Genomic DNA, 15887 nt, shown 5'->3' with positions numbered 1-15887 from the left:
ATAAGAAGGCCTGGACTGGACTGATGCAGTGCCTTTTTCTTCCTTTTTTTTTTTTTTTTTTTTTGGTTTTTAGGGCCATACCCGCAGCATATGGAGGTTCCTAGGCTAGGTGTCTAATCGGAGCTGTAGCTGACGGCCTTCACCACAGCCACAGCAACGCCAGATCTGAGTCGCATCTGTGACCTACACCACAGCTCACGGCCACGCCTTAACGCACTGAGCGAGGCCAGGGATCAAACCTGCGTCCTCAGGGATACTAGTCAGATTGGTTTCTGCTGCGCCACGACGGGAACTCCTACAGTGCTGTACGTTACTCAGGGGAAATCTAATATATACAACACGGAAAGAATGGTCCTTGTCCTCTTGGGAGGCACAGGCTAGCTGGGAAGCACGGGCTGCTCCGTCTTCTCCCCGCCTGGGGGCCGCTTCTGGTCTGTGTCTTGCCCTGACGGAACAGGTGCTCTCTGAGGGCCTTTGGGAAGCCGTGTAATGGATCTGATAACAGCATATCCTACAGTCCTGGCGTTTCTGCTTCTTCAGGGAGGCAGAGAGGCTTTTCATGACAATTAATTATTCACATTTTCTCTCCTTCGCCTCAAATGCTTGATTTCCAACTAGCTCCATGGAGGCAGGTTTTCTCTCACACGTGGGTCATCCCAGCACCCAGTGACAGCTTGGCGCTGTGTTCTGTGCCTTTGTATTTCAGGGTCACGTGCAGTGGGCACACACTGGTGACAGCGGGAGCGTGCTAACACCCCCACCCATTCTGCGGCTCTTCTTGGGGAAGATCTTAGCCACCTATGGCTCCGTGGCTCCCACAGTGGAGACGGAGCTGTGGGGTTGGTGTCCCCCCTTCTTGCTTGATCAGGGTGCATCCCGAGCTGCTGGGCAAGCCAGGCTTGGTCAAGCGCCTCTCAGCCCCCTGCCCACTCGGAGGCCTGGCATCTTGCCCTTCTGCAGAGCTGGACACATTCACTCATCCGTGCAGCTCCAGCCTGGGCTTTGTTCCTGCTCCCTGGGAAACCTCTGTGTGGCTGATAGAGGTGGCCCGGCACTGAGCACCCTGACAACGGAAGACTCAGAAGCCCCCTTACCTTGGGCCTCTCACACAGGCCTGCTCTTCCTGTGTCGCTCTTGTGCCTTTCTGTCGCTGTCTGTGCTGACCTGCTTCAGTTCCGCTTGAGGCAGGCCTCCCGGTAGAGACCTGGGCGTGGGCACCCAGGGAGGGGGCTTCTGGGATGTTCTCCTCGGAGCCCCAAGGCCAGAAGAGAGAGATGCGAGTGGTGTCCACAGCAGGATGCTACAGACTGCTGGCCGAGAAGGCAGCCAGTCAGAAGCAGGCAGGAGGGCAGGAGAGGGAGGCGAGAGAACAGCTGGGTGGCCAGAAATGGCTGGAGAGGGACAGCTGCTCCTGTGCTGGGGATCGGGGGCTTCTGTGCAGAAGAGCGGGGGGCTGTGTGCAGACCTTGGATGCCCCAGCCGAAGGCCTGCTCACCCCCTCCCTCTGTGCCCCCTGGCAGGTCCCTTCACCTCTGTGTGGCTCAATTTCCTGCCCTCTAATACGAGGGCAAGACCAGCACCGAACCCCCCTTTTTGGGGTGTTGTGAGGATCCCAAGAGCTCATACACGAGGGACAAGGAGAAGGCGCTGGCCCCAGTGAATACCATCTGTGTGTAACCCCCCACCCCCAGGTGTGTGGCCACATGCGCACCCTGAGATTGAGGTCAGGATCTCGGTGGGACTGCCTTACATTCTGACAGCTTTTCTTCCCAAACACCCTTTCGGTTCCACGGGTCCCTTTCCCCCTCGTAGATAGTCATTGGTAATTTTCTCAAGTGAATGTCGTCATCCCCCAAGTTATTCAAAGCCTTTTTGCCCTGTCCAGGGAGAGGGAGCGGTCGTTACTGTCCAGCGAAATCACGTGTCTCCACTGGGAGGGCAATGAGGGCGCCGTGGAAAAGTGAGATAGGCATTGTAGGCGATTGTGGCATCTCTCTCTGCCTCCACTGGGGCTCCCGACTGGCCGGAAGTGTCATCAGTTTGTGTTTTCACTACTTCTGCTTCAGCTGCACTTCTGCCTGTAGTGTAGCTTATACCCAGTGAAACAGAAAGGTGAGCAGAAAGAGCAAAGAAAAGGACCAGCATAATCCATGAATTCCAATTGTTTTTTAAACCATCAAGAGGAATTTTCACGGATTCAAATCAACACAGAGGCACACACTTAACGAGATAACTGCAGGAAAGCAGGCCTAAAGGTAACTGGTCCATCCTTAAATTCAGCCCATGACCTCAGCAACACACAGGTCCAGTTGCCAATAGGACCTCCATCCTGGAGGTCATTCCAGCATCCCCAGCCGGCCTGGCTAAGGGGAATCTCCTTCTCGCTCCCACAGGCCTGCCCTGCTTCCTCTGTTTTCTATCTCAGTTAAGCATCGGCATTAGCCCAGTTGCTCAAGCCAAAAGCATGAAGATTAACTTCTCTGCTCTTCCTGCTCCCACCCTCCAGGCCTGTGGGCTTCATGGCTTGTTGAATTGCCACCTCAATAGCCCGTGAGACTATGCCCCTTCTGTATGCCCACCGACTCTGCCTGCATCTATAAGTATCCCTGTGTAACAAATACCCCCAAACAGTGTCTCAGAACATGTGTCAAGTATCATATCCCGTGTGTCTTGGGTCAGCTTATCCAGGCCAGGCTCAGCTGGGTAGCTCTTAGCATGTGTCTTTGGTTGTCTGAGCCTGGCCGATGGAGGCCAGGTCCAGTTAGGCCAGCTCTTCTCTGCGTTGTGCTTGTCTTCCTTTCTGGCCCTGGTGGGCTGGGTCGAGCATGTTCTTCTCATGGAAATGTCAAAAGCATAAGAAGTCAGGCCAAAACACTTGCTACCGTTGGGTTTTTCTGTTGGCCAATGCTAGGCATATGGTCTCATTCAAAGTCAAAGTTTGGGGAAATGCCTTCAGCCATTTAGTGGGGGGAACTAGAAAGCCACATGGCTGAACGAAGCAGCAGCATAAAGAACCAGGGCCAGCAATGCAGTTTCCCACGCTGCCGGGTCCTTGTTAGCTCTGACCTTGCCTCTTCACTCATCCTGTAACTTCTTACTTTGCCCATAGGCAGCCTCCCCTGACTTGATCTCAGCGCACCTCTATTCAAACTTCCCATTGCCCCCCATTGCTACCAAGTTGAGCCAAAGCCCTGTACAACTAAGCCGCAATCCATTTTTCCTGCTGCATCTATTGCCATGTTTCAGAATCAACCCTTGCAGATGTGCTTGTTTTTTGCACAGTTCCGTGCCTTTGTAAACAGTCTTCCTTCTTCCCGCAGGGATCTCCCCCACACTTGCCGTCATTGTAAGTGAGATGTCACTGACCCTTCGAGACCCAGTTCACCTGGCGCCTCTTCCAGAAAGCCTTCTCAGGAGCCCTCTGGAGAAAAAGTTGCTCCTTCCTTTGTGATGTGCTAGTCAGTGGAAATTGCATTATTCTCGTATTTAACACATACAAATTCAGGGATACATGCTCAGCCAGGGGGAGAGAAAGATTTTAAACAATTCCACCCACCCTTCTGCTCTGTGATCGTGGGAGTACTGAGATTTGACTTAGCTGTTACCTTAGTCACCCTTCAGCTCCAAAAGCCTCTGCAGCTCCCAAGAGCCTCTCATAGCACTCAAGGCACAACCTTCTGAGCCAGGGCTTTAAAGGTGCAAGACTCTTCTTTTGTAACACAGCCATGCCGCAAGGCTTTATTTCATCTGGTGTTCAACCAAAGGAACATCTGTCTGGCCATGTAGTCTTTTTTTTTTTTTTTTGTCTTTTTGCCTTATTCTAGGGCTGCTCCCTTGGCATATGGAGATTCCCAGGCTAGGGGTCTAATCGGAGCCGTAGCCACAGCTCACAGCAACGCCAGATCGTTAACCCACTGAGCAAGACCAGGGATCGAACCCGCAACCTCATGGTTCCTAGTCAGATTTGTTAATCACTGCTCCACGACGGGAACTCCTGGCCATGTAGTCTTATTCCCAGTTAAGACCTTCCATTTCTCTACTGCAGATTTCAGTGGTAACATTGTCTATAGTTCACGTTTATGTCATGGTGACTTTAGAATCTACCCCAACCTAAGATGCTCCTCTATCATATTTCCTATAGACATATATCAGATGGAATTTTAGTCTTTTATGTCGGTGTTTCCCGGCTATGTCATGAGGTTCTCGTGGGTGGCTTATGGTTCTTTGGAGGACTGCTGCCTCTGACCATGCTGCCCATACCGTGTGCAACTCTATGGGGCACTGTTCCAGTCAGAGGAGTCATGATGCCCGCTTCCTCGTCTTCCCGGGCCTGGTCCATATCCATTGCTCAAGAAATGTGTGGATAAATGAGTGAGGGAGAAAGAAGGAGGCAACAAGCCGAATTAACTGTTCCCACTTGAGATATTTAATCACCAGGGTTGGGATGAAAATTCAGGCAGGCTTTGTTTCAGCAAAATCAAGACCATGTTATGGTGGGTGCCTGGGACGAAATGTACCCGTAAGTCCACTTAGAATGTCTTGTTTACCCACCAAAAAAATCACCTCTCATCCTGTGAACTGATCGAGATAATGGTTCCTAAAAGCACATCATGCTTCTCAAATATTACTGACCACACGATTGCCCTAGCAGGCATCCTGAGGCATGTGTGTGGAGCCAGGTCTAGATTCTAGATGAATCTCACCCTCTAGTCACAAAAGACTTAAAGATGCCTTGATTTCCCTTGGGTGGTCATACACTGTAAATGAATGCAAAGAGAGCCTTCATGAACAAGAACTAGCCTTTACAAGTTATCTGATAAAATACGCTGAATATTTCTGAAGTAGCAATAGGCCAGTGTGGCTGGCACTGTTCACCCCATGGGGAATGCTGCCAAGCTAAACAGTCAGCTTCACACTTGGAATTTGATGTTCTGCCAGGGGACACAGGGGAACTGCCCCATTCAGGATGTGTGGGCTTCGGGGTGGACACGGCCCAAGGAGAGGCCCAAAAGGCAGCACGACCCGGGCAGGGATGCTCTCACCATGTGCTCCCCCTGCCCCCAGCCACAGCCCTGCAGCCCCGGGCAGCTCTGGCAGCAAGAACACTGTGCGCACCCTCCCCCCGGGTTGTCCTTCCTGTGTCTCCAGCACCAAGATGCTCACCACCCGGCCACCGCACCATCAGGACACAGCTGGCAGGATGCCCCACCAGCCAGGGCTTGATGTACCAGAGTCACTGCCTTGTGAAGAAAAGATGCCATAAATGTTTTTTTCTCAATTAAAATGATTTTTATTTTTTTAAACATTTTTTTAAAACTAAATTACAGTTGATTTACAGTGTTGTGCCAATTTCTGCTGTACAGTAAAGTGACCCAGGTGTGTGTGTGTGTGTATGTATATATATTTATATACATACACACACACTTTTCTTATATTTTCTTCCATCAAGAGACTGGATATAGTTCCCTGGGCTATACTTTACGACCTCATTGCTTATCCATTCTAAATATAATAGTTTGCATCTGCTAACCCCAAAATCCGAGTCCATCCCTCTCCCTCCCCTCTCCCCCTTGGCAACCACAAGTCAGTTCTCTCTGTCTGTGAGTCTGTTTCTGTTTTGTAGGTAGGTTCGTTTGTGCCATATTTTAGATTCCACATATAAGCGATATCATATGGTATTTGTCTTTCTCTTTCTGACTTACTTCATTTAGTGTAAGAGTGTCTAGCTGCGTCCATGTTGCTGCAAATGGCATTATTTTGTTCTTTTTTCATGGCTGAGTAGTATTCCATTGTGTATATATACCTCGTCTTCTTAATCCAGTCATCTGTTGATGGACATTTAGGTTGTTTCCATGTCTTGGCTGTTGTGAATAGTGCTGCAGTGAACATAGGGGTGCATGTGTCTTTTGAATGAGAGTTTTGTCCAGATACATGCCCAGGGGTGGGATGGCTGCATCATGTGGTAGTTCTATATTTAGTTTTCTATGGTACTTCCATACTGTTCTCCATAGTGTTTTACGAATTGACACTCCCACCAACAGTGTAGGAGGGCTCCCTTTTGTCCACACTCTCTCCAGCATTTGTTCTTTGTAGACTTTTTAATGATGGCCATTCTGACCAGTGTGAAGTGGTACCTCCATAAATGCTACCTGAATGGACAAACTGATGAATAAACCAGTGAAATAAGCCAACCAAAGAGTGTAGTGATATAGGGAACATTTGTGGGGGAGGGCACTGCCGTTACTTCAGGAAATTCTAAGTGGCGAACACTTAATGCTCCAGCATCTTTGCTAATGGAGGTTTGGAGATTTGACTTTGTGCTCTCCCATGGAATGTACACTCAACCTGGTGATGCACCACACCAAGCTTGTCCTAACACTGCCCAGCTTGGGAGCCAGTGTTAGTGGGAGTTCTTAAGTTTTGGGCTGCGAGGGTGTTCAACTTGGGATCAGGGTGTCAGCTCCGTTAGGATTTAGCTTCTCTTTCTGCCCAGGTCTTGCCTGTCATCATGGGAAACCTTAATAGCCTAGTAACCATTCGGTTTGGGGCTTTTGTTTTGTGCTGCTAGGTGAGCTGTCCGTGGAGGACGCACAGGACCCGTTCCTGGTGAGCATCCACATAATCGCAGACCCAGGGGAATCCCGGCCCCTGCAGGAGGCCATCGACAAGGTCTTGGCTTGGATCCACCCGGACCTCCAGCTGTTCAGGGTCTCTGAAAGGCGGGCGTCCCGGCGACGGAGGAAGGCCCCCAAGGCGGCGCAGCCGGCGCTGGCGGTGGTGCTCTTCCTGCAGGAGGAGTACGGCGAGGAGCAGATCCTGCAGCTGCACCGCACGCTGCAGCGGCCGCCCTGGCGCCACCACCACACGGAGCGCGTGCCCGGCAGGTTCCTGCCCTACCTGCCCTGCAGCCAGGACTTCTTCACGCTGGCCCCCGGGACGCCGCTGTGGGCCATCCGGCCCGTGCACTACGGCAAGGAAATCGTGCGCTTCACCATCTACTGTCGCCATGACAACTACGCCGACATCCTCAAGTTCTACGAGCTGATCCTCAGGCGGAGCCCCAGCCAGAGGAAGACGGACTTCTGCATCTTCCCTATTTTCTCCAATCTGGATGTGGACATCCAGTTCTCCCTGAAAAGACTGCCCTGTGACCAGACCCCGGTCCCCACCGACTCCTCGGTGCTGGAGTTCCGAGTCAAGGACATCGGCGAGCTGGTGCCGCTCTTGCCCAATCCCTGCAGCCCCATCAGTGAGGGGCGCTGGCAGACGGAGGACCACGACGGGAACAAGATCCTTCTGCAGGTACCTTGGGGGAAGGCCGTGTCTGTCTTTGTCTGTCTCGCTTTGCGGAGAACAGAGAAACAAGGAGGTTGGCTCAGCTAGAGACCCTAGTTAGTACCTGTTACAGAATAATGGGTTAAGAAAAAGGTGGGATCAGTGACTCTCTTGGCTATTAGGCCAAGTCAAGGTGTCCATACTCTGAACTAAATGATTTTTACTTTGCTGCCGGGGCCACACACCCCAGGCAAGCCACAGCCAGTGCCTCCACACCCACCTGTTGGAGCAGCCACTAAGTGCTTGCAGCTCCCTCGGATTTCGAATGAGCTGACATCCAGAGAATTTATTAAAGATTCCTTCTTCTACTCCTTCACCAGTAGGGAGTTTTTACCAATGCATTCTTCACTTCCACAAAGGAACCTCAGGAACACCCATCTACGACAGTTGTAAAATATATCGCCATTCAGTAGCGAAGATAGCTGTTTTCTTCTCTGTGGTGCCTCTGCCCTTCTGCCCTTCTGCCACTGGACAGTAGGTTGTTAAAATTCAGTGATCTCTTGAAAATGACTTTCTCATAAGCCTTTTAAGGAGTAAATAGTGCCTTTGGAGTTGCTGGTTTCATGAAGCTTGGGAAGGGCTAAGTGAATTTGTAGAAGGAACTTGATGCAGTAGGTTGTCCTGTTGCTTCGGTGGTTAATACCTTGGCTCAATTACTGGACCCTTTTCTCCTCCTTCCAGTGACCATCTAAACTCTTTAGAGGTCATGATTTATATGCTCTTCATAAAATTCAGCATAGAGAATTAAGAATGTCCTACACCTGCCCTACCTGATCCTGCTTTCCAGACCCAGGCTTTCTAGAATTTACAGGTAAATCAGTTCCAGGCGTATAGGATTTTGTCTTTCTGAAATACCTCTGCCTCTAGCGTCTCAGTTTTCACATAGGGCTACCTGAGAGGAGAAAGTTGATAGCAAATTAGGGGACATTGTCTTGAAAGGTGCTGATTGGCGTTTCTTCAGTCGCAGGTCAAGTTTCATGGTTTTTGTTAGGTTTGGCATTAAACACGAGAACAAATCCACATATTGCAAAGTGAAGTGAGAATTTGGCACACAACAGATACCCGGTTCAAACTACAGCCAGACCACATCGCTCAAGTCAGAAAGGTCATCTTGAGGTGTTTTTTAAATTTAATTTTTATTTTAGATTGGTGTATAGTTGATTTACAATGTTGTATTAGTTTCAGATGTACAAAGTGATTCAATTCTACATGTACCTATATCTGGTCCTTTTTTAGACTCTTTCCTCATATGGGTTGTTACCGAATACTGAGCAGAGTTCTCTGTGCTGTACACTAGGGACCCTGTTGGTTACCTTTTCTCTGTATATAGCGTGTACCCGTCCATCCCCAACTCCCAGTGTATCCCTCCCTGCCGTGTTTCCCCGTTGGTAACCATAAGCTTGTGTTTGAAGTCTGTTTTTGTTTCATAAATAAGTTCATTTGTATCCTTTTTTAAATGAGATTCCACACATAAATGATATCATATGCTATTTTCCTTTCTCTGTCTTACTCAGTATGATCATCTCTAGGCCCATCCATGTTGCTGCAAGTGGCCTTATTTCATTCTTTGTATGGCTGAGTAATATTCCATTGTATAGATGGGCCCCATTTTCTTTATCAGGTCCTGTCAGTGGATATTTGGGTTGCTTCCATGTCTTTGCTACTGTGGATAGGGCTGCTGTGAACATAGGGGTACATGTATCTTTTAGAATTATGGTTTTCTCCAGATATATGTCCAAGAGTGGAATTGCTGGATCACATAGTAGTTCTATATTTAGTTTCTGCAGGAAGCTCCATACTGTTCTTCATAGTGGTTGCACCAATTTACATTCCCATCAGCAATGTAAGAGGGTTCCTTTTTCTCCACACCCTCTCCAGCATGTATTGTTTGTTGTCTTTTAAATAATGGCCATTCTGATTGCTGTGAGGTGATACCTCATGGTAGTTTTGATTTGCATTTCTCTAATAATTAGTGATGAGCATCTTTCCAAGTGCTTTTTAGCACTCTGTATGAGATATTTAACATTTATTGGAACTAGATAATTTTCAGAGTCCCCTTTGAACTATGCATATGAGAAACTACATAATATTGCCTTATTATTCTGTGAACTACATGCTAGCTAGCATTTTTCTATAATCCCTTTTGAAATGTGAGGAATTTTTTCTTCTGTGCTTGAAGACTGCCAGGTCTTCATGCACAACATAATGCAGTTGCATAAGTAAAAAATTAATGAAAGGATTTTTTATACTGAAAGACCAAAATGAACGTGATTGTTTCTGAGAGACTTCTTCCTTTTTGCAGTGTTTAAAATACTCTTTTTCTCTTGATCCCTGTAACAACGTAAATGAAAGAATAAAGTAGGAAAGCGGGCCTGAACACCAGTCAAAAGAACCATTGAAAGAATATTTCAAAGAAGGGCGACATATTTAAATGGCTACAAAATCTGTATAGATGCAGGCTTTTGAAGTTAGAACATCAAAGTATGAAAAGAGTAAGAAAAAAGATTTGTATCGTGGGTCTCAGGAATTCAAGCCGTTGTTCAAAACAGTAATATGTCAAAGAGTTAATTTAACGTGGGCAGAAATGACTAATACTCTCCCTCATAATTCTTGATTATGACTGTTTGAGCCAGATACTGTTACTGCCTCACTGCAGAAAGCAGCCTTCTGCTCTAGCATGAGATATACACCTGCTCGCCTCTTTAATTTTTATAGTAAAAAATTATGTTTCAGTCTTTAGCAAAATTAAGACATTTTGGTCATGGAGGGGGGTGGTGGGACAGAGTTGAAAGAAGGCTCCCCTTTTTCCCACCTTCTCCTTAGCAGTATGTTTCTCAAGTTTCATTTTAAACATACGGCTTTTATTCAATTGCATAGTTGAAAGAAGTTATACATTGGGTAGTTATACATTGAAGGAAGTCTTGGTTGGGTAGTTTTTAGTTGCTTTCTTAAAATTTAGATTGCATTTCATTTCATCTTGCCCCATAGACTTAACTTTCTGTATTTCAGAGACCTCCTTTAGGCATTTAATTCCTCTGGAGGTGAAAAGCTGAGAGGTTTGTTTCTGGAAACTACTCAGCCTCTTATAAGAATTTGGAAATGTTTTTAAGATCTGATTAGATGGAAAGAAATCCTTCCACCTCCAAAAACTCACCTCTCCTTTCTTGGAATTCCCTGATTTGGGGGGTGGGGATAGGGGGAGTTGCCAGCATCAGAAGCTACCCAAGATCCCGCTAGAAAACACATCTTAGAGATTTGCATTAAAAGTTGATGAAATGAAACCTCAGCTTTCTGGAGCCAAGACCTGTGTGAACTAGAACTAAACTAACGCTGTACTTTGAACATAATAGATTCTTTTTATATGTTTCTTTATTTTTCATTGAGGAAAAGAACCTTTTGGGTTATGGGTATCGTTTGAGCCATCCTATCTATTGGCATCTTAGGTTTTATTGTATGAGCTCATCAAGTATTTATCACAGGCATAGACGTTGACATGCAGCATATTTTCCATCCGCTGCAGTAATCCTTGCTCTTCCTACTGGAGTGAAAGTATTTAGTTGATTGGCAGCTCTCCACAATGTATACACGATCTATTCATATGTGCTCAGTGCATTTTCACAAATTGACTATTTGCATAAGTGACACCCAGATGAAGAAACAGAACAGGGACAGAAACAGAAGAAGGCTTCTCTTTCCCAACTCCTGGGTCTCCCTTTCCTTAAATGAACGTATTAATTACTCTGTATAGCACAAAGCGGGGGAGGAAGTGCCCAATCAAAAAAGTTGGGGATATGGCTAAGTTGTCTATTTTCTGTATTTATAAGTAGATCCCACATTGAAAAAGAAAAAAGGGGAGTTCCCGTCGTGGCTCAGTGGTTAAGAAATCCGACTAGGAACGATGAGGTTGCGGGTTCGATCCCTGGCCTTGCTCAGTGGGTTACAGATCTGGCGTTGCCATGAGCTATGGTGTAGGTTGCAGATGCAGCTTGGATCTGGTGTGGCCGTGGCTTTGCCTGTGGTGTAGGCCAGCGGCTACAGCTCCGATTGGACCCCTAGCCTGGGAACCTCTATATGCCGTGGGTGTGGCCCAAGAAAAGGTAAAAAGACAAACAAACAAAAAATGGCTTGGGTTGGCTGACAGATATAGATCATACAAACAGGTTAGTAAAGGTAGATACCGACGGAACTTGAAGGAGAGGAGAAGTCATGATAGGAGAGACAGGTAAACCAAGTGCAACCTCCAGAATGCCTGTCATTTCCTCCATGAGAGCTGTGCTGTTTAATTGGTAGCCACGAGCCACAGGTAGCCATTTAAATGGAAAATGTAAGTGAATTCAAATAAAAATTCAGAACCTCAGTCTCACTGGATACACTTCAGGAACGCAGTCCCCGCGCCCGGCAGGTGGCCCCCTGCGGGAGGGCACACCTGCAGAACGTCTGCTTCGTGGCACAAAGTTCTCTTGGAGAGCATTCTCCCAGAAAGAGGCCCCCAATTTGATTTCGAGTTCTCCAGCAGCCAAAACAAAACGGAAAATCAGCAGCACTATGATTTGATGTCCGAGAGGCAAAAATAAACCGCGCCGTAGATGCCCGGCTATTCCTGGTTCTGAGTCCTGGGGACAGTGTTGCCCCACCTCCTCGCGTCATCGCCCGCCTCAACCGTGAACCACCAGAGCCAGACCTCTTCCCGGAGCCTGCAGGGTGGGCAGGGTGCCCGCACACAGGGAGGCTGGGTGGAACAGGGTGCTCCCCCGCCTGCAGCTCCCGGGCCTTGGCTTAGTCCAGGAGGCCAGGATACACCTTCAGATAACCTCAGCCAAGCTTTTGGTGGATCATGGGTGACAGTCACTGGGGCTTGTTTATTCCCAGCCAAGTCCCTGGAGGACACCCATTCCACACAGCTGGTAAAAGAGGGAGTCCCAGGTCCTGCCACTCAGCTCGCTACACCCGCCCAGGGTCTGTGGCTCCTGGTCCAGACTCAGAAGAAAATTGCTGTTTTCAACCAACCACGTTGCCTGTCCGGGGTGATTTTATCTGTGCAGATGGCCCAGAGTGGCTGAAAGCGCCCCCCTCCCCCGCCTCCCAAAAATCACTTCCCAGAGCATCGTCTGAGTTGGATATTCCAGCAGAATGTGTAAATGACATCATAGCTCTTTCAAGCCTGGAAGAGTAATTTCCTAGGTTAAAAAAAGAAGTGAACTATGATTATGGGCCTTGGCAGAACTTGGAATCAGATCTTTGAGGCAGAGGAAGGAAACAGGAATTTTAAGCAGAGTTTTCTGTTCTCAACCTGAGAGCAGCTTCCCCCCTTGGCCTGCCTGTCTCATGTAGCTTCTTTTAGTTTGGTCTGTGCAGGGCTCTGCTTCCAGAGGGCTTTGGTTTGGTGGTGGATCTGGAAGAAAGGGCTGCTGTTTCTGTGCGTGGCCAGCGGCTCCCAGCAGGTAGGGCGGGTCCCCTGCAGGCCAACCGCATTGCGCCTGTAAGTAAACTGCAACCAAAGGGGAGAGTCCAGCACTGCGGAGCGGCTCAAGCCAGCAACGCTTTGTGCGTAGCGGCTCAAGTCAGCAACGCTTTGTGTGAGCTCCTCTCAGCCAGACGTGGCTCTGGCCAGGGCCAGCGGTGGAAAGAGAGTCCTGCGCTGCAATGCAAGTTCACAGCTGGTTCAGACCATCTTGTGGACTATGATGTGGGCAGCCATGGCACAGCCAAGTGGGCTGCGGTGGGTGTGCTCCAGAGGCTGCCTCCCTCCAGGGTCAGAAAGACAGGAGGCCCTTCTGGGAGCCCACAGATAGGAGTTGAGAAGCAAGATCCCACAGATCCAGAGCAAATCTATTTGCCTGCTGACCTGCTGGCTCTGAGAGGTTGGCCAAGCCTTCAAATTCTAGGCTAAAACACCTACTTTAATGTCCAGTGAACTTGCCCTCTGTGTGAATTTATTTTTTGTTAGTTTCCAATTTGGCATCTTTTTTATGGCAGTATAGGTGATATATAGGTATACAATATAGTCATTCACAGGTTTTAAAGGGTACACTTCCTTTATACTCTTTATAAAATATTGGCTGTACTCCCCATGTTGCACAGTATATCCTTGTCGCTTATTTTATGCCCAATACTTTGTACCTTTTAATTCCCTACCCCTATCTTGCTCCCTCTTCACTTGCCCACTGGTAACCACTAGTTTGTTCTCTACATCTGTGAGTCTCCATTTTCTGTTATATTCACTAGTTTGTTTCATTTTTTTAGATTCCATATATAAGTGACATGATACAGTATGTGTCTTACTTCACTTAGTCGAATGTCCTCCAAGTCCGTCCCAGTTGCTGCAAGTTGCAAAATTTCATTCTTTTTTATGGCTGAGTAGTATTCCATTGTGTGTATATATACTACATCTCCTTTTATCCATTTATCTGTTGATGGGCACATAGGTTGCCTTCATATGTTAGCAATTGTAAATAATGGGGTGCATATCTTTTTGAATTAGTGGTTTCGGTTTGTTTTTGTTTTTTTTTTTCAGATATATACCTAAGAATGGAATTGCTGAATCATATGGTAGTTCTAGTTTTAGTTTTTTAGTTTGGTAGTTTTGTTTTTAAAATTCTTTTATTAGAAAGTATTCAAACCACATTACCAAAAATATTTCTGGAAGTTAGTGATTTTTTCTAAAAAATTACTTTTACTACACCATAACAGAGCATTCTGGTACATTTTCTTCCAGGGTTTTCGTTTTTTGGTTTTTCTTTTGTCATATAAGCTGTATATGTTAGTATGTCAGCTTTCTTTCAAAAAAATGTCCCCCTTATTTTTCTCACTTGTTCCTCCCAAAAATGTAGGAAAAGAACCTTTTGCTAGAGGGCCTCAGACCTAGTCTTCCGTCTCCCATCAGCAGCCTTCCACCCACTCAAATGGAAGGTCACACATTGCTTTGACTTGAAAGAACTTTCTACTGGATTCTTGGCTTCATGCTGGGAGAATGAACCCTTGGACCTTCTGGACCTTTATACCAGGGAATCTCTGTTGCCCTCTTTGTACTCAGATACAGTTTTGCCACCCAAAAAGTTTGAGTTCCACTAGTTTGGGTTTTGTCACCTCAAAGGAGTCCCTTTCTTCCCGAGGTGGTCTGGAATGGGACGTGTATGAGGATCCAGTTAATATGCACCCAAATGCAGCTGTCACTGTGCCTGCTCACAGCGGGCACGCAGTAAACACCTGCTTTTAAAACAACAGCCCCGTGTGGCAAGCACCAAATGGCCTCAGAATTTTAGAACTGCCCACCCTGGCCGTGGGGAGTGGGCTCCTGGACCCACTATTGCCTCTGCTGTAGCCAGGGGTAACCTAACCTTTCCAGCTGAGCAGCCTCTGGCTGTGACCTCTCCCTGTGCTGTGTGCACCAAGGGTGGGGAGGGATAAACAGTGGCCCCAAAGGGAGGCAGGAAGGAATGAAGGGCCTCAGTCATGAGAGGCAGAGCCTGGACAATGTCCATGCACATCTATTTGCTACTCTGTCCATCTGCTGCCGAAAGCTGTTGGCGTATGTGCCACAAAGCTGTCCCTGCTCCCAGGAGACCACGTGTGACTCTAGATCAGTCAGACAGTGCTTTCCAAACTCTGTAAGCATGAGAAGGAGAAATGGCTGAGCTAGCCCTAAAAGGTCCTGAATGGTTCCTGGGTTCTTTGCCTACCCCCTGCCCCCTGGTTCTCACTGCACCCCTGACGATGCCTCTTTGCCAAGTCCCTATGTGGACAAATGCAAGAAGCTTGCATCTCCTGGTTGAAGAGTAACCATGATTAACAAGTGATGGAGCCACATCTCCATAGTGTCTTATGGTAGGGCTCTTGCTTGGCCAAGTGAGCCTTTTCTAAATGGGCTTCAGACTCAGTGACTTGGAAGCAGGGGGAACCTGGTGAAAACAAGCGTGACGTTCCACCTGGGCACACAGACGTCAGCAGTCCACCTCCGGAATGAAGCAAGTCAGCAGCAGCCTTCGTTTCACATCTGCTTAATGAGAATATAACATAATGCTGTTTATTCTTTTCTTCAATATTTCTTAGTGTTTCTATTTGACACTTTTAAATACTGCCTTCTAAAAATATCTTGCTTGTTTGTCAAGTATTCGTTGACTATGTACATGCAAGGATTTCTTTCTGGGCTCTCAAATTTATTCCATCAGTCTGTGCCTGTGTTTTTAGGCCAGTACCATATCATTTTGATTACTATAGCTTTTTATATAGCTTGAACTCAAGACGTGTGGTGCTTCCAGTTTTTGTTCTTCTTTCTCGGGGTTGCTTTGGATATTCTGGGTCTTTTTTGATTCCATATGGATTTTACCATTATGTTTTCTACTTCTGTAAAAAATGCCATTGCAATCTCTTTGAGTGGTATGGGGATTTTAATATTAGTTCTTCCAGTGCTTGGACATGAGATGCCTTTCCATTCATTTGTGCCTTCTTCAGTTTCTTTCATCAGTGCCTTATAGTTTTCAATGTAGAGAACTTTCACCTCTTTGGTTAAATTTATTACTAATATTGTATTTTTATGCAATTGTAAATGACAT

At 47.2% G+C, this 15887-nt stretch overlaps 1 protein-coding gene across 1 annotated transcript in view; it reads left to right on the top strand.

The window, feature by feature from the left end:
- FAM124A (family with sequence similarity 124 member A) overlaps positions 1-15887 on the top strand; it is an 85797-nt gene that overhangs the window by 26026 nt on the left and 43884 nt on the right. Inside the window, exon 3 of the mRNA XM_001925721.7 lies at positions 6569-7302. Within this exon, the coding sequence (XP_001925756.5) occupies positions 6569-7302 (734 nt within the window). The remainder of the gene's footprint in view (positions 1-6568; positions 7303-15887) is intronic.

Source organism: Sus scrofa, chromosome 11 (assembly GCF_000003025.6).
Source record: "Sus scrofa isolate TJ Tabasco breed Duroc chromosome 11, Sscrofa11.1, whole genome shotgun sequence".
Classification (NCBI taxonomy): domain Eukaryota; kingdom Metazoa; phylum Chordata; class Mammalia; order Artiodactyla; family Suidae; genus Sus; species Sus scrofa.
Note: the sequence above shows the minus strand (reverse complement) of the source record. Positions and strands in the feature narration are given on the sequence as shown.